The 19,097-nt window shown below is 48.0% G+C and overlaps 1 protein-coding gene across 1 annotated transcript in view; it reads right to left on the bottom strand.

Annotated features, from left to right (window-relative positions):
- The window catches only part of Dapk2 (death associated protein kinase 2), a 113,188-nt gene that overhangs the window by 2,371 nt on the left and 91,720 nt on the right, over nucleotides 1-19,097 (bottom strand). The window contains exons 6-11 of the mRNA XM_021172263.2: nucleotides 18,335-18,383; nucleotides 17,621-17,647; nucleotides 14,108-14,260; nucleotides 13,345-13,390; nucleotides 1,157-1,246; nucleotides 975-1,058 (exon numbers count right to left, since the gene is read on the bottom strand). Coding sequence (XP_021027922.1) covers nucleotides 975-1,058; nucleotides 1,157-1,246; nucleotides 13,345-13,390; nucleotides 14,108-14,260; nucleotides 17,621-17,647; nucleotides 18,335-18,383 — 449 coding nt within the window. The remainder of the gene's footprint in view (nucleotides 1-974; nucleotides 1,059-1,156; nucleotides 1,247-13,344; nucleotides 13,391-14,107; nucleotides 14,261-17,620; nucleotides 17,648-18,334; nucleotides 18,384-19,097) is intronic.

Below are 19,097 nucleotides of genomic sequence, written 5' to 3'. Positions count from 1 at the left end.
GCTATCTCAGGGAACCCCTACCAACTGAAAAGCTAATGATGATGCCCATTTTGAGAACTACAGGAGGATTTTAAGCAGCATTAAGGGATTGCTAATACACACTGAGCACTTACCCACCAGGCATTGGGGACAGGTCCTCATTTACCCTTAATCACTACCCAGCCATGTAACAAGTATTATTACCCCCGTTTTACAAATAATGACATTTTGGAACAGAGAAATTAAGTAACCTCTTCATGGTCACACAGCAGGGAAATGGCTGATCTGAATTCTGGAAAACTGGCTTTAGTGGCTACCCTCTTAATGAGTATTTTCTATTATAAGTCTCTTGTTTTAAACATACACTAAAGGGCCAGGGTGTAGATCAATGGTATAGCATTTGGCTAGCATATTAAAAGCCCTGGGTCCAATCCTTAGTACTATGAAAACATTAAATAAAGAAACAAAAAAAAACTATAATAAGTATAATATATCATCAAATGCTATTGATATAGGCAGTCTAAGACAAAATAGGGAAAGTTGGGAAAGGTGTAAGAAAGCACCCGTTGTACAGAGGAGCTAGGATTGTCCGAAATGGACTTTTTGAGGTAGCGTGGTTTGCAATAGGGTCTCATGTCACCTGTACCCTCCTGCCTTTACCGCCTAAGTGCTGGGATTATAGGTGGGTACAATTATACTTGGCCAGAATAAATTTTGGATGATCTATGGGGCCTATTTCCACAGTTCTCAGGGGTCTACCAGTCCTCAGGAAGGGGTGGGAAGGGGAGTGGAATGGCAGCTCTTAGGAGCCCATAGGAAAGGGTTCCTAATGGTCCCTCAAACATATCCCCCTGCTGGTTGCTGGTCACACTTCAGCAGCCTTCAGGGCAGAAGAGGACAAGGCTTACAGAACAGGCTAGAAATAGTTAATATCCTCCCCCTCCACACTACAATCCAGGAGCTGTGCCCAAGCAGAGGGCTCTGCATGTACTCACCAGGTCCTCGCTTGTCCTCAAATGGACCTTCTTCATCAGGGAGCGAGTGAGGTGGTTGCACAAGGAGACAATGCTGAAGGACAGCTGAGGGAAGAGAAGAGAGGACTGCTATCTGAGACGAAGATCTGGGGAGAAGCAGGGAGTCCCTAGGCCCCTGCCCTTCACCCCAGGCCTTAACGTACCTTCCACCTCCTGCGGACATACTGCTTCTTAAAATTCTCCAGGTTGACCACGGACTCTCTGCGCACCATAGCTTGCTGGGTGTCCACCGGCTGAGAGAGAAGACAGCGTGATGGTGTCAACTGGGCTTCAAATGGCAGTTACCCACTTCCCCACAGAATCGTGGACTGCACACTGTCCCTCCGCCTGCCTGACCTCCTTCTCCAGCAAGGCATGCAGTGGGAATGTCACAGTAAGGGGGAGGCTACAAATGTCTCGGTGCCCAGAAGGTATCCTATCCTGAGTGTCTCTGAGCTATTATTACCACAATGTAGTACATGTATATACAGAGAGAGGGAGGGAGGGAGGGAGGGAGGGAGGGAGGGAGGGAGGGAGGGAGGGAGGGAGGGAGAAACGGACACACACACACACACACACACACAGAGAGAGAGAGAGAGAGAGAGAGAGAGAGAGAGAGAGAGAGAGAGAGAGACTAACATGACTACCATCTCTAACTGAGAAAAGCTAGAAGCAGGAGCCATCAGTATCACTTTGTGGAGGGGGTCATTTTATGGCAGGGAGCACTAGGCTGGCTCTGGCTTTGGTGAAATACAAGCCTATTGGCAGGTATGGCACTGCTGATATTCCTCTACTGTTAGAAATGGAAGGAAATAGGAGCCTTGATGGGGCAGGGGCCGGGGATGTGGGGTGTGGGGGGAGACAGACAGTTGTCATTCACTGCCTGGCAGTCAAAACACATACTACCCTTCCAAAGGACCTGAGTTTGGTTCTCAGCACCCGTGTTGGGCAGCTCACTATTGCCTGTAACTCCCTGTAGCTTCAGGGGGAGCTAGTGCCCTAGGTGGGTTCTGGGAATGGGACTCGGGTCCTCAGGAAGAGCAGCAAGTACTATTAACTGCCGAGTCACCTCTCCAGCCCCAAGAAGGTTTTCCTTCTGGGCTAATGAACACATTCTAGGATTAGAAAGTAACAGTGATGATACAATTTTGCAAAAACAAAAAGAGCCACCGAACTGCACAGTTTATGATATATTCATTATGGAAGTAAAAGTAATTGTGCGGTGTCCAGGAAAGCAACAGTTCCAAGGACAGCTGACAGCTTTGGTGGATTCTCAAAGGGCCCTGTGACCCAAGAACAACTGCCCAGGCTGATCCCTCAAGCCAGTGCAGCCAGTGCAGCTGTCCCTTTCTGTTTTGACAGCCTGTGATGCTGTCATAGGTAAGAGTTAAGGGAGGCCACCCATAGGCTCTTCGGAGCTGGTCCTACCTAACCACATCAGAGCACAGCTCCACTCTCGCTTTCCCTCATGGGTACCAGAAAGAGGCCAGTGCACACAACCATCCACACAGCTTTAGGACTGGCATCTCATGGTAGGAGGTCCATGCCAGGGATACCGCACCTCATGCTCCCAAATATTTCAAATCCTATTTTACACATCGTTCAAGAAATATTGCTGATTCTGATATCAGCAATATCATCACTAGAGCCTTAATCATTTCTTTGTTGTGTGTGGAACCCGTTGATGTCAGCTTGGCCTCCCACAGCTGGGAAGCAACCTGTGGACACTGGAATTTGCTTCTGTCCTTGTCTATACCACCAGGCCATTCTTCCCTCCTCCCCAAGCCAATAATACTACTCCTGCTTACTAGTTGTGTGGTTGAACTGAGTCCCTGAGCTACTGACAAGACCAACTAAAATGAAATCCCAGGACCTGGGCCAACAAGATGACTCAGTGGGTAAAGGTGCTGCTGCCAAGTCTGATGACCTGAGTTCAATCCTAGGTTCCATGTGACAAAAAAATCATCGTCTGATCTCTACACATGGGGCACTTGTATGCACATGTACACACACACACACACAGAGCAAACAAATATAATAAAAAAATCCTAAATCCAGGCATGCTCACACCCACCAATAAGAGGCCCAGGGCACTTTGATCAGCGATCATAATACCATTTGGAGGTACAATTCACTCAGCTATAAATGACCTTTGAACCTAATTCTGGTATGGTGTATTTGTTTTTCATAAGGAAATTTGAAACACTAGACTCAGGGAGAAAAAGGACTTATTCTTATTGATGGGCAGAAGAGAAAGGGCTGATTCCCAACCCCGACCCCCAGCCCCCATAGCTGGAGACACCACCTGCAGAAAAAAGGGAATCCTACTACGGAAAGCACCGCTTCCTTCTGGCTCAACAGTGTCATCCATAGCCAGAGAGGGCCAGATGAAATGTCATGTGGAGCTGTGCCCAGGGCCATCAACAGGAGGTGACAATTACTTCTAGGGCCTCTCTCTATGCTACACATAACCACACGAGTTCCAAGGAAAAGGCCACCTAAGCTATAAATCTGTCAGGCTGGCCTTCCCTCAATAACAGGCTCCTTGGTTGCTAAGAGTCCCTCAAAAGGCTGATGTCGGCTCAGTCTGGAAAGTCAATGGGAGAGAGAGGTTCTACAGCGAGCCCAGAAGGAATGTAGCATTGTTTTGGTTGAATGAACTATGCCAGCTTCTAGCTCTTCCCTCTTCAAAAAGACAGTAGTAAGTGTCCATCTTCCAGTCTGTGGTCTGCCTCTGTCCAGGGAGCCCAGGTCATTCTGCCCAGGCTCCCAAGGATGTTTGGTGTCTTGGGAAACAAAAAATGTCGAAAAGGGAGGCAAGAAAATAGAAAGCTGCTGGCTGGATTCAGATTTTGTTTACACAGATGCAAATGTCTCTGAAACAGCCCAGGGGTGTGTCCTCGGGTGTGAAGTGGCACCCCAGAGCAGGGAGAGAAAGCAGCTGTAGCAGCCACCCTCAAGATGTGAGAAAGGAACTGTGGACTTTACAAGAGCCACCCCCTCCAGTGATTTTTTTTTTCTCTCCGTCTCGGGCTTTCCATAGGAGCTGCAAATAGACTGTGGCTTTCAGGTCTCCATCTGTGCCACCCCAAAAGCTGCATACTCCACAGAACACCAGGAGCACCCACTTCTCTCTCCTGTCACTCAGGGCCTGGTAGACTTCCCTCCTCTCAGCTCAAGTCTTCCTCCAAGGGGCACCTCCTCCCTTCCTTTTGCTGGCTGGGCCTTGGCCCCTGTTGGCAAGCACCTATCTTCCCAGGAAGACAGGTGCTTGCCTGGTGACAGTTGAGTGGATCCATCTCCTCCAGCCTGGGTGCTCAGGAGCTCACCCCGCAGCCACCCACCACTGGGAGAAGTGAGGATGTTCCTCTCCGAGCTTGGTCTAGCCTCATTTTTCTGGTAGTTTTAGGACAGAGACATGGACATTGTTCTAATCCTCTTTACCAGGCCTTTCTGTTTTCTGAGCAATTTTTTTTTTTTTTTTTTGGCTGGAGAGATAGCTCAGTGGTTAAGAGCACCAACTGCTCCTCCAGAGGTCCTGAGTTCAAATCCCAGCAACCACATGGTGGCTTACAACCATCTGTAATGGGATCTGATGCCCTCTTCTGGTGTGTCTGAAGAGAGCAATGGTGTACCCATATACATAAAATAAATAAATAAATCTTTAAAGCCCAGCACACACCTTTAATCCCAGTACTTGGGAGGTAGAGGCAGGTGGATTTCTGAGTTCGAGGCCAGCCTGGTCTACAGAGTGAGTTCCAGGACAGCCAGAGCTACACAGAGAAACCCTATCTTGAAAAAAACCACAAAAACAAAAACAAAAACAGAAAAACTTTCCAAAACTCTCCACCACCACCACCCCGCCCCCCCCCCCTTCCCTTAAGAGAATGTAAAGGTTTCAACTAAATGCCACGTGTGAACTCTGGTTGGGTCCTAATATGAACAAACCGAATAGATGTAACAGACACCCTTATCACGTGAGGGTGGATTAGGTTTATGGAGGAGACAAGGAATCACTGATTTCCTCAGGTATAATGATGACACGATGCTTACACAAAGAAGACAACTCAGTTAGTGAAGCGCTTGCCCTACAAGCATGAGGATTGGAGTTCAACCACGAACCCATGGAAAAATATGGGCACCTGTAGTCACAGTGACATGGGAGGAGGAGACAGGTGGGTCTCTGGAAAGCTCAACAGGCTAGCCTGGCCTTCCTGGTGAGTATCCAGGAGAAGGGACTCTACCTCAAACAAAAAGCAGAAGGCACCCAAGAAAGGTCTTGCAGGCTTGTGGACACATACTCATAATCCCAGCACTTGGCAGCTAAGGCAGGAGAAGTGTGGACCTGAGCCCAGGCTGGACTATAGTAAGATGTCTCCAAAGTGTGTGTGCAGGGGGGGTGGGGGTGGGGGGTGGTAGGAGATGAACGAGGTGAGGGCCGTGGACTGGCTCCCTGCTGGAGCAGGTGTGACACATATAACTCAGTGTTCCATTCCTCCATACTTCAGCGTACACTTTGAGAATTTTCCCTTTAAAAAGTTACAGACTCCTTTTAATCTCTGTACCCTTCCTTTTTCACCTGTCACTCAATTCCAAGCTCCTGACCCAATCTGGGCACAGATCTCCAGATTCTACCCAATACCTTCCTTTTTTTTTTTGGTTTTTCGAGACAGGGTTTCTCTGTGTAGTCGTGGCTGTCCTGGAACTCACTCTGTAGCCCAGGCTGGCCTCGAACTCAGAAATCCGCCTGCCTCTGCCTCCTAAGTGCTGGGATTAAAGGCATGCACCACCACGCCCGGCCCCAATACCTTCCTTAAGGACACAGGAGGAGGCAGTTATCCCCATGAAGCCAAAGCTCCCCAGATCTCCGCAGACTCGGTTGTCCTTCATGTACTGCCTCAACCAGAAAACATCTCTGTTTTACCTCTCTGTTGTATACCTCTCACTCAGCCATTCTTAGCCTGTAGGTCATGACCCCTTTGGGGGTCCAATGACCTTTCCACAGGGGTCACCTAAGACCACTGGAAAACACAGATGCTTACGATTCATAACAGTAGCAAAATTACAGTTATGAAGTAGCAACAAAGATAATTTTATGGTGGGGGTGGGGGTGTCACAACATGAGGAACTGTGTTAAAGAGCGGCAGCATTAGGAAGAGTGAAAACCACTGGTCTAACTGATAACTTACCAAGTCTCTCCCACCTCCCGGTTGATTGGATCCCATTGGTCTGATACTGAATCTTTTTTCCACTTTGAGGTATTTTTTTAAATGTTTTTATTAGCATATATTAATTATATTTAATAAAGGGTTTCATTATGACATTTTCAGACATGAACATTATGTATTTCAATCATATTCACACCCATTAATCCTTCTCCACTCTTTCACTAATCCCCTTCCTTTTTCCAACTAACGCCTCGTGTGTGTGTGTGTGTGTGTGTGTGTGTGCGCTTGTGTGTGTGTGTGTGTGCGTGTGTGTGCGTGCCTGCGTCTCCCAGTGAGGTTCATGAAGGTTGTTTACATGAGTCTGGGTGGGTTTACCAGTGGCTACATCATTAAAGAATCACCTCTCCCTATCAACCGTGAACTAAGTACACTGTCTCTCTTATTCAGGGCTGCCATGACCTTATCCCTGGCCTCGCCCTAGAACCAGAGCACAATGGGGGTTTGGTCAACTGAACTGACCCCTCTGCGACTCCAATATGCCCACCACTAGTTTTAATCTTCCGGGCCAAGGACCTTCCCCACAGGCCAAGAATTTCACAAAGGAGAAAAGCCATTCAGCTCCTCAGACATTTCTAAAAGGTTGACAGTGATGAGGTGGTTATGTCTGGGCACACAGCTACCTCTGACTGGGCTGTGGGAAGGGACACTACCACTGTCATTGTCACCTCAGGAGGAGAAGCTGAGGAGGAGTCTCTGGTTCTTCCTATTCTGACCACTCTCTCTGCTCTGCTCCAACTCTTTCTCATCAGCCTTTAGAATCTGCAAAACCATCCACTGCCAAGTGTGGCCGCCCTTCCTGACATACACAGGGCAGCCATGGCTATATCTGCTTCAGGATAGGATGGCTTCCTGCCCATGGACCTCCCTCCCAACTTCCTTAGGAACTGCTTTTCAGGGATATGTTACACACTCTCCCGCCCTCCTGACAGACTCCATGATGTCTGAGCTGAGCACGAAGCCAAGCTTTAATTTAAAGTCTGGTAAATCAAAACTCCTTCATGAGGGCCTGGGAGATGTCTTAGTCAGCAAAGTGCCTATTGCACAAGCATGAGGACCCAAGTTTGATCCCCAGGTAATAAGCCCAGCTTAGGGGTGTGTACTTGTATTCCCAACGCCTTGGAGGCCAAAAGCGGCAGATCCCCGGGGCTCAGTGGCCAGCCAGCCTGGTCTAAGTGTCCCCAATGAGAGACCCTGTCCCCAAAAGCAAGGTGGATGAGCCAGATGTGGTAGCACATGCCTTTGATCCCAATGCAGAGGAGGTAGATCTCTGTTAGAGGCCTGGTCTGCATAGTGAGTTTCAGGTCTGCCAGGACTATGCAGCCAGAAAAATAAAGCCAAGGAAGATTTGCTCCAGAGGAATGACAATCAAAGTTAACCACTGGCTTCCACAAACATAAACATATGTATAAAATGTACCCATATACATATGTGTAACCCCATATATAAGTATACCCTTCCTAAATGCAGAAGATCCTAATGGTGGCAGAGGCTCATAGACCAGTATGCTGTCCCATGTTCCCGGCTCCCTTCCTCTAGGTCCTATGAGGCACTCTACTTCCTGTCCCAAATCCTGCCATGACAGTGCTGTGCTCCAGGTGGCTATTAAAATGCCAGCTGTGAGCCTGTGTGGAGCAGGTGGGTTCACTGGCTGCATTACCTGCATAGGTCTCTTCAGACACCCCTATACACCAGGTTGTGGCACCTTAAGAGAAAGGAGTTTGTGTGTCAGGCGACATAGGAAGGTCACAGTCTTCTCTAAGTTCCCTGAAAGCCTTTGGGTACTTTTCTCAGTTAACTTTGTCTTTGTCCAGCTAAGGGTCTGGTTATGAAACAGCTAAAGGAGACACTGTCACACTCATGACTGAACACAGAGGACAATTACACTGCACGGAAGGAAACCACTATGGCTCTGTGCCAGCCCAGAGGCTGACCAGCTGTGTGACCTTGGATGAGTGCTGCCCCATAAACTGCTATAGAGGGAGAGTCCTGAGGAGGTCCCCTCTGAGGACCCTCTCAGCATGAGCAGAGTAGCAGATTTCCACCAACCCAAGAAAACCAGCTCTCCCTCCCTTCCCCACCCTCCCCAATCAAACCACGGCCATCACTTAAATCTTCTTGCATTTACTTTGGCGTTCAAAGAAGGTTCACCCAGCATATGTGCACCCATGGCTTTTCTCTTTTTAGGAAACCCAATACGAATGTCAAGGTCTGCTGATGCTTCCAAAGGGACCTTTAATATTCATGGTGTCTTGTCCTAAACAAGTATGTGACATCCCATGACAGGGCACACAGGACTGTAGAGTCATTTGTCTTCAGCATAAGGCACAGGGTTCTGCAGTCTTTCCTTCATCCCAGGATGTGCAATGTCAAACTGCAGACATCATAGCACCTCCTAATCAATGTGGCATGTCATCACTATGGGCCTGGAGTGAGGCAGGTCATCTGGAGAGAAGACTGCACAGCTTCAGTGAGTCAGGTGGGGTCACCCAGCCTTCAACTGTGGGGCACAGCAGTCCATGCTTGAAGTTCTTCTGGCTCACACTGATGTGGTCCAAACCCAAAGAGCAATGTTGCAAAGGCAGCTATGCCTCCTGATCCAAGCTTTTCCATCTCTTCCTAGGGTCAAAGTTGGGCCAGGTGTGTTTGCCACTCTCTTCTGCATGGTGGTGCTGTCTTACATGTGCCCTCTTCCTGTGCATCTCCTAGAAGACTGCCCATGATAGGATTCTTTCTGTCTTAATTGTCCATAAAATAATCATGCATCTTAAAATTATGGTTTCTTATATTCGACTAAAATGGTATTGATTGCAGTTATTATATGTGATATTTTAAATGATCCAGCTTGCTAATTAAAAAAAAAACCTAAGAGGATTCTAGAAAATGACTTTATTAGATCAAAATCTGGTCTGTGCTGTCCACTGAGACTTTCTCCTTCAGCACTAGCTCAAGACCCATTAATGGTTTCTGGTGACCCTAGGATCAAAGCAGAACTCAACATGCCAAAGCCCTGCTGGCTCTGCTCTTCCTCAGCCCACTCTCCACTGTACACACCCTGTTCTCTCCACTGTACATACCTGCTCTCTACACTATACACACCTGCTCTCTACACTGTACACACCCTGCTCTCTACACTATACACACTTGCTCTCTACACTATACACACCCTGCTCTCTACACTATACACACTTGCTCTCTACACTATACACACCCTGCTCTTTACACTGCACACACCTGTTTTCTACACTATACATACCTGCTCTCTACACTATACATACCACATTCTTTCTCCTTTGTTTTTCCTTCCTTCCCTTTTCATCACAGAACCTTGGCATGACAGCCTACAGGAGACAACTCTCTCCCAGGGTTTACTTAGCTGACCACAGTCCCAGTGTCTTTCACAGATGGCTGCCTGAGCAGATCAACCCAATTCTATGTCTGTGTCTGTGTCTGTGTCTGTGTCTGTGTCTGTGTCTGTGTCTGTGTCTGTATCTGTATCATCTGTATCTGTATCTATCTGTATCTATCTGTATCTGTATCATCTGTATCTGTATCTGTATCATCTGTATCTGTATCTGTATCTATCTGTATCATCTGTATCTGTATCTGTATCATCTGTATCTGTATCTGTATCATCTGTATCTGTATCTGTATCTGTATCATCTGTATCTGTATCTGTATCATCTGTATCTGTATCTGTATCATCTGTATCTGTATCTGTATCTGTATCTGTATCTGTATCTGTATCTCCACCCCTCCCTTTCTCCCTTCCTCTGTTTCTCCAGGCCTTAAAATGTTGCCGTCTCCTTCTCTTTCACAGCATAGGAACCAGCTGGAGTTCTGCATTTGTATAATCCTTGAGTAATGCTAGAATCTGTCACTCAACTGAGAACTCTGAGAAAGTAGAAAACCAGAGTGATGTTACATAACACTGCACCCCCAGACTCAAGTCAACTTTTTGGAAACTGGCAGGTGCCTACTAACTATGTCTGAATGGATGAGTGAACTCAGGTACCACCCATTCTCTCAAGCACAGAGTGACTTCCTAAAGTCCAAGAGTTAGGGGAATCAGAAAGAGTGACAGACTCATCAGAAGACTCCCATTGTTATTACCAATATAACACAGGACAAGTCACATTCTTTCTTGGCTTTCTCCCTAACCTGGAAATATTTAATATTAATATCTGGTGGATATTTTGTGAGGCTATGGAGGTACTTGAAACATTACAATGTGCCCCTAGCATCTAGTACCATGTGGGGTCCAGGGTCCATACTCTACATGCTGTCTGCATGGATGTACTGATTGGCCTTCTTCCTAGGAAGGGGAGATGACCTCATACTATCCCCTCGCTGCTCAAAGTTTTGGAGCTAGAAGAGACCAATGAGGCTTGTGCTTCCCAAAGCCTTCTGGGGTTTCCCACACTTCAGGGCCCACAGGCCTAGTATATGAGAATAAAGACCTTCTTGTTGTGTGTCTCTTGTCTTCATTTTCAATGCAAAGTCAGACCTTTAGCCTCTGTGATCTGAACTCTAATATCAAGCTGGGTATTACCACCAAGCCCACTTTATGCTGTGCTGGGCATCAAACCCAGGGATCTGTGGATTCTAGGCAAGCACTCTAGAAACTGACCTATAATCTCAGCCGCTTATCTCACAGAGTTCTTTAAGCATCCAGTAAGGTCACAGACATAAAGACCTGATGAGCGAGAAGACAATTCAAGTGAAACTTAATATTTTCTCTGTGTATTTTAAAGCCCTGACTCTGTAACAGGAAAGTACCCTGAAGAACAAGTTATTCTTAGCTATGTCCATCATTACTCAAGATCTTCACTCATATGGCACTCACATGGAATGTGAGAGGCGAGCCAATCCATCATCATTACCCAGCTATAAAGCATCTCCTGGGGCCGGAAGACACCCCCAGAGAAGGGCATGCTGAGAGAAGATATTTTCTAATCGTTTCCACAGCTCAGCTGCATTGCCAGCACCCAGAAAACCAGGCTGGTGAGGGAGGTACAGATTAAGTCCACTAACTAGGACCCCAGTGTCTGGGGAACTCTAGAGGGGGTGGAAGGCTGCAAACACACACCCTGCAGGATATTTCCACCTGGATGACCCGGCGGAGGAGAAGACCAGCATGCTTCTACAAAGCCCTGAGAATGCACTACTGACTAGATCCTGGTGCTCAGAGACTCAAGCCGGCCAGGACTCCCTCTGCGTGTGATCTGTTGAGCAGCTCCGATAGGGACTCGCTGGGGTCCCGGTGGAACATGAAGCCCAGGCTGTGGCCATCGGTGTTCTCACTCTCCAGCTGGAAGATGCCCACCAGTTCCTGCATCCACTGGATGTCTGCTGAGAGCTGCTGCCTCAGAGTCTCAAACTGTGCCTGCAGATGGTCTAACTTCCTGGCCACGCTTCCAAGGCTGGCCCCTGTGGCCTGGATGTCTTCTCTCAGGAGCTTCTTCAGGGACTCCACCTTGCGGAACTCATACTTGAGCTGGGACAGGTTATGGCGGGCATTCTCATTCTCCTCTCGGTACCAAGCCTCCTTCTCATTGTAGATAGAGACCAAGGACTCCACATCATCCTGTAGGGTATCATGGGCTCCTGCTAGGGCACGGCATCCCTCGTTTACCCGAGCCACATCCTCTACCACATGAGCGAAACGCTCAAAGTTGACATAAGTGTTGTTGGGGGGCATGCTCGAATGACATTTGAGGGTATACTCTCTCAGGCGCTTGGTCTTCAGCTGGGCAGGTTGTGTCTTGCACTGTTCAGGGGCTCTGGCTTCTCCTTTTGACTAGTAGGCGTTCAGACAGAAGAACCAGAATATTAACATACTAGGTGTTCCACAGGGCAGTCCAAGCTGCAGGCAGAAGGCACACACATGGCCTCTTTGGCATTCACTGCTCGTGTTAAGACATGGTAGGAAGAGCCAGGGTGAGGCTAGCACTGCCCCCTACACACAACAAGACCATAAGAAACATTGAGGAATGTAGGAACAGTGCCTGCATGCTCACTTCAGGTCAGAGAGCTCTATAAACGTCCATTAGAGAGTCCATTAGAGACACACACAAAGAATTTAATAGGAGCTCACACAGACAAGCAGAGGCTCTGCCAGTATCCATTCAAGGGCTGAAACATGCAGGCTATGGCGGGCAGAGGAAGGCTGAGGATACCAGCATGCTCAGTAGAAAGGAGCCCAAGAGGCTTTCTAGCTTTGGGCTATAGGCACATCCTAACCTGGAAGATTACTGCCCTTCCCTATCTGCCAGGAGTAAATGAACTTGAACTATCATCTATAGGCCTCTACCCTTCACATCTGCACTGAGATCATCCCAATGGACCCTCCCAGCAAACAATGAACGTGGTCTGGAGAGTGGTCAGCTAATCAGCCCATGGAACCAGGGCTAGGGCCGTGCTCCCCACCACCACTCTCAATGTGCTCCTCACACCAGACTCTGAAAACCAGTGGGCCCTTCACTACAAGCAGAGTTAGATGGGAATTCGCTTTCTACCCTGACCCTCCAACAGGCCACAGAATTGTCCTAACAGATTTTTGGCTTCCCTTCCATAACAGATCTCTGTCTCAGGACCAAATTCCTGAGGACCACAGAGCACCAATTAAAGTGATGTGACTGACTTGCATGTCTTCCTGTAGTGAGAGCCTAGTAGTCAGAAAAAGAGATATACCTGATTACAAAGTCAAGGTTTTAGTGCCTGAGATCTGTGTATAACCCAACTTCTGCAGTGAAAAGGGACACAGAGATGACTCCCAACAGACTACATCTTATAAGGAAAAGCATCTTAACTGATGTCTGTGACAGTGCACTGCTCTCTGAACCCATGAAACGCAACCTTAAGGCAGCATAACCCTATTTTATTCACTCTTGTTTGTTTTTGTGGTGCACTACATGGATGCACGGCCTCATGCAAGCGAGGCAAGCTCTCCAGAACGGAGCCAGCTCAACCCCATCTGAACAAGCATTGGCCCACTGAGGACCCTTGACCAGTCCCCGAGCTCAAGCAAAGGCCTCTTAACAGCTGATTATATCCGACTGCCACAGCCAGCCCTGGTGGCAGAAGAGGAACCTCCTGCTCACTGGGGCTCATTACCATGCCCTTACCGTGATCCAGGGATGTCTGAGAGCCTCTTGGATGGTAAGCCGTTTCCTGCAATGAGGACGAGGAAAACAAATGACCCATGAGGACACTTCTGGGAGCAGCAGTCAGCTCTCTCCTGTGTCCTTTACTGCTCAACATTCAGGTAGGTACCCCAACTGCAGCACTGCCCTACATAGGGAAATCAGGGTGTCTGCATTCCACAGGACCCCACTCTGGTTCTCCCTGAAGTCTGTGAAACCCTGGTCTGTGAACCTGTCCCCTGTCCATGCAGGCCCTTCTCTGATGCTCAGTCAGCTCACTACACAGATTCTTGCCCGTCCCCAGTCTTTGGCCATACAGCTTCATGGCTCAACCTGGGCCCCGAAGCAGAGGAAGGACTAGTATGTCTCATCTCTCCCACTATTCTGACCTCTCTGGGCCTGCCTGCCTCCACTCTCAACTTGAATAGGCTTCAAAATGTTCATGACCGTTCAAGTCAGAGTCCTGCATATGTGTAGGGAAGACTCTACACTGATATCCAAATACAATGCATACAAGCATACAAGTGTGCATGCTCATGTAGACAGAGACATTTGTATGTTGGCAGGAGATGAAGGCACAAAATCAAATGACAGGATGAGCACCTACTCATGGCCATGGCCACTTCTCAGCACCTGAGCAGACTGGACTACACGGCCCGGGTGCCAAAGCGAGGGTAGACGGGCACGGCTTTGAAAGGCAACAGGAAAGAACGAACACCTGAGAAACCAGACTATATCCTCTTACCGGGTCTCTTTCACAAGAAGCTTCCGAATGAAGTCCTTGGCCAGCTCGCTTGTCTGGCTGAAGAATTCCTCATCAAAGTCGTAACTCACAGCAGTGATATTTGCCAGGGTTTCTTGTTTTGTGTCTCCCAGGAAGGGGGACGCTCCACTTAGACTGAGTACAACAGAGAAAGAACTGTGTAACTGAGGGAAAGGAGAGAGAAACCGGAGGAAAGGCCTTGGGAACCCCCAGCCTGCTCGCTCCAGGCAACCAAACCACGGACTTTTCAGTGCAGTCTAACCCAGTTCACTTTCTAAACCCCCAACTGAGTACCTGACTCAGGGAGACTGTGTTTAATAGACTCAGAGCTCAAGGAAGAGAAACAGCCTTGGCAGAACAAAGTCAAATACAATAACGAGCCAGACAAAGAACCTGGGAAGCAGAGGGAACTGGGGGAGATGCGGCTTTCATGGGGTGGCTGAAGTTTTCACTGACTCTTATCTTAAAGAATGAATAGGCTGCCAGCAGTTAGAGTGGCTCCAGGCAGAACTTCCAGGCCGAGCAAGCAAAGCTTGAGAGGCACAGGTGTGCAACATTTCATCCCCACAGGGCTAGATGCACCCTACAATGACCTCCTGACACACCAGCTCTTGATTTGAGTTTCCCTTGAGCACTGGGTGCCTCTATGCAGATATGCCCTTGAGACGCACACACCCCACCCATGCTCTGCCCCCACCCTGACTAACCACACCATCTGACCCATGTTGGAAAGAGCAGTCACCTTGGATTTGATTTCTATTCCCTTACCATATTCTCACTAGGCTGAAACGCTTGCTGTTTCTATTTAGCAGATAGCTCCTGGAAGTCATTCCCATCCCTGTTGCTGCTTTCTTAGTGTGGGGAACAGCAAGGTGCAGTGGAAAACGCTTAAAGCTCTGAGTTTGAATCCACTTCTGCCACTCATTAACTGTGTAAACGGAGGAAAGCTCTCGACCTTTCTGAGATGCCATCTCCTCATTTAACGTGAAGACAGTAACAGCCCCACTTCACATAATTGACATGAAGATCTGATGTATGTAAAGCACACTGTGCAGGTAGACATGGCAGTAAACGCCTGTTATGCCAGCACTTGGAGACTGAAGCATGAGGAAGAGACTTTAGGCCAGCCTGAGCTACATAGAGTCTGCCTCAAAAGATCAAGGGAAGATTGGGCAGAATGGTGCACACTTTTAATCCCAGCACTCACTTAGAAAGCAGAGGCCGGAGAAGAATCTGTATGAATGTAAAACGAGTGTGGTCTACATAGAGAGTCCTAGGCTAGCCAGAACTACATAGTGAGACCCCATCTCAATAGATAGATAGGTAGATCGATAGGTAAATAGGCAACGAATATGGATGCATCTCAGGAGTAGAGCGCTTACTTGCCTAACATGTTTAAGGTCTTTGGGGCTAATCCAAAGCACCACAAGAAATAGATAAGATGCTTTGTATAACCCTGATCCATGCTAGTGGTTCTAGATAGAAATAAATCATTATTTCTGGCCTGGATAAAACATAATAACCCTCTATGAGTCTCAAGTCTCCAGTTTCCATAACACCAGAAGTTGGTCTGTGTCAAGGGTACTGTGTCCGCACCCACCTCTCCTCTCCTATGTGGGGAATCGATTCCATTCTATAGCTCCTAGTTAAAATACGTCTACCTGTCTGTCCATCTCCCTCTGTGTTCCACAGAAGTGGAACCTCCATGCTCCCACAGGGTGGTATCTCCCACAGACACAGAGCCCGGGACAAAGCAAATCCATCTCTCGTCCATGTCAGTATCCTGAATGCCTGGCACAGTACTCTCTGATAGAACAGGTTTTCTTTCTTTTTGTTTTGCTTTTTGTTTTTAGAGACAGGGTTTCTCTGTATAGCCCTGGTTGTCCTGGAACTATCCCTGTAGACAGGGCTCACCTTAAACTCACAGAGATTCACCTGCCTCTGCCTCTTGAGTGCTGAGATTAAAGGCTTGCACCTCCACCGTCTGAGCAATAGACACCAGGTCTATAATCCCAGCTTGTGGGGAAACTGAGGCAGGAATATCACAAGCCCAAGGCCAGCCTGAACAATTTGGTGAATCTCTGTCATTGATAAACATAATAACCCTCTCTGAGTACCAAGTCTCCAAGAAGAAGGAGGAGAAGGAAGAGGAGGAGGAGGAGGAGGAGGAGGAGAAGGAGGAGGAGGAGTGGGAGGAGGAGAGGAGAAAGAGAAATACTTAAGGGACCCAGGGATGTAATTCGGCAGTTGCACATTTGCCTGACTTATGTTCATTTTCTCTAGTTTCAATTTCTAGTACCATAAAAATAAATAATTAAAGCCAGAGCTGCACAGTAAAACAAAACAATGATAAAGAAAAGTAATATAAAATAAAAATAGGCCTCATCAAGGCCAAGGAATCATAAGAAGACTGTGTGTGCTGTAGAATTCCTTAATAGTTCAATATGGAAACCAGAATTCTAAAGAAACCCAAGATTTAAGAAGAAACGGGTGACAAAATCTCTGGCTCTGGAATTACAGAGAAATGGTTGTTGACTCTGCGCCAGACTCAGCGAGGCTGTTAAAAGGCACTGAGGCCATGACCCTACCCTCGTGATTCTAACTTAGTGGACATGGGTGGGTGACATGGGTGGGGTCTAGGCCATAGTAGGTATTAAAAGACCTACAGAGTTGAAGCCTTCAGCTGTACTGCGGGAGTCACAGTGTAGCTCCCAGCCTGTGCTGCTGAGAACAATCCCCGGCTGTGGAATGCTGGCTACAGGCTGACTTTTACCATGAAAATGCCATAAAAATGGCACTCTCCATGTGAGCTACCAAGGGCAACCTCTGGGAAGCACTGGGGGCTGAGTATCTAGCAACCTGCCCTGTGTACCAAAACAGAGCCCAGGAAACTTGTACAGGCAGCTTACTCCCATCCTACTTCCTATAGCATAAAGTCTGCAGCTCCTATTTTTTTTTTTCTAATAAGAAAAACAGGTCCAAAGGTTAAATACTTGTCCCCGGCCACAGAGACTGAAAGAGACAGCACTGGTATCCTGCCCCAGATGACACCCAGTCCACAAAACAAACAAACAAAAACCTATGCAGGAAATCTTGGCTTAAGCCACTGGATACAAGGGGACAAGAAAAGGGGGGGGGGGAGGAAGGGAAAGAGTGTGAGAGGGAGGGTAAGTAGTCTGGGGATGAGAAGAGAGGAAAGAAGGCAGGCGCAGGCACCCTCAGGGCTTCTGGTAAAGTAACAGTCTCGCAGTAAACATGTGTGGTCCGCAGAGCTGAGCAGAGCAGCCCTAGCTTACCACAAAGAAATTTAGACGTGACCTGTGTAGGAGGGAGGGCAGCTCTCCCAGGCTAACCCTACTCTAGTGTAGGAAGTGGAGCTCAGAGCACTCTGCCTCAGGCACTGTGTGGACTTAACAGGTCTCTAGATGCCTCTCCGACCCTCTCTCCCTTCCACTAAGCAAAGCAGGGCTGCAGCCCAAAGCTGGAGATACTCACAGGATGTAGGTGATGACTCCAATGCTCCTGTAAAGGACAGTTGTGTCAGAGCTGTGTGATTTCAACCTCAAACCCTCCAGAGAGTTACCATGCAGGTACAAGAAGTCGCTTGCTTCCCCCAGGTGACCCCTGACTGCCACCTCAAGCCCCACTCCTCCCTACCAGACTGCAGCAGACAAGGACGCAATTGAGTCAACGACCCAAATTCAGGGTCTGACTTCTTCTATATTTGCAGCAGCTGTCATCAGGGCATAGCCCTTAACCACTGAACCCACCTTCCTTATATAATGAGTATAAGAATAAGAACAACCTCACAGGACAGCGGGCAGGGTCTTAGAAAGCTGAGTCATGAGCTACATCAACTGTAAAGTGGTGGTCAAATTAAATAAGTAATGAATTGATCACAGCAGAATTGCTAGGCCACACATGCCCAGGACATAGGATGCTCCTGTGGAACCAGTGATGGATGGACCGATGGAGCTAACTTAACTGCTCTCTAGACCCCAGTTGAGACTGACCCAGGAAAGCCTGCACTTGCCTCAGCCCCCTCCCCTGCTGACAAAGCTCTCACTGGCCAAGGATCTAAGCCTCATTGCCTTCTGCTGGCTGCATGGCTACTGCTCTTGGCAACTAAGAGTTTAAACCATAAAGGCCATGCCATAAAACAGGGGCTGGGGCTTTCTGCCCCTGGAAGGATCCCGGGCCACCACTTACCACATGTCAGCCTCCAGTCCCAGTGGCTCATAGTTCACGATTTCTGGAGCTGAAAGAAGTCATGTTTAGGAGTTAAGAGGGGGTAGAGATAAGAGGAGGTGGTTCTAGGGAATTCTACAGTATTGGGTGCCAATTGTCTCCATCTTGAGTCTCCAATAGTGAGGAAGGAATATTGGAACAGTAGATGGGGATAATCTGGATGTAAGAATGCTGAGAAAACAAGTTGCTAAGAACTGTGTGAGTTTCTACAGAAAGTCTAAATTGAAATCTAATTCTTAGGCAATGGTATAAAAGGGTGGGGGGGGGGTGGCGCTTACAGGAGGGTTAGCTCATGAGAGTAAACCTTCAGGAATAAAGTGAGGCCCTTATAAAAGGCTCCAGGGAGCACATTCCCACATGAGAACAGAGGAAGATGCTGGTATCTGTGACAAGATCCCTCACCAGACACCAGGCCCATTGGCACCATCATCTGGGACTCGCAACTACAGAAACTGTGGTCAATAGGTTTCAGTTGTTTATTATAATCTAGCCAGTCTAAGGTGTTTGGTTGCTGGAGCCCAGACAGGGTAAGACATGAGTTTCTTGCTAACCTGGGAGAAACCACCATGAATGAGCCTTGATGGGGAGGGAGAAGGGAGGGACAAAGGAAGAGGATTGTGGGAAGAAGGTTTAGGAAGAAGACACGAAGGCCTAGTGATGATCTGTTATGGGGAGCTCTGGTGGACAGAGACTCCAGACAAGCTCACGCTGAGAGATGATGGAG

Source organism: Mus caroli, unplaced genomic scaffold, assembly GCF_978045245.1.
Source record: "Mus caroli unplaced genomic scaffold, Mus_caroli_1 scaffold_11, whole genome shotgun sequence".
In the NCBI taxonomy this organism is placed as follows: domain Eukaryota; kingdom Metazoa; phylum Chordata; class Mammalia; order Rodentia; family Muridae; genus Mus; species Mus caroli.
Note: the sequence above shows the minus strand (reverse complement) of the source record. Positions and strands in the feature narration are given on the sequence as shown.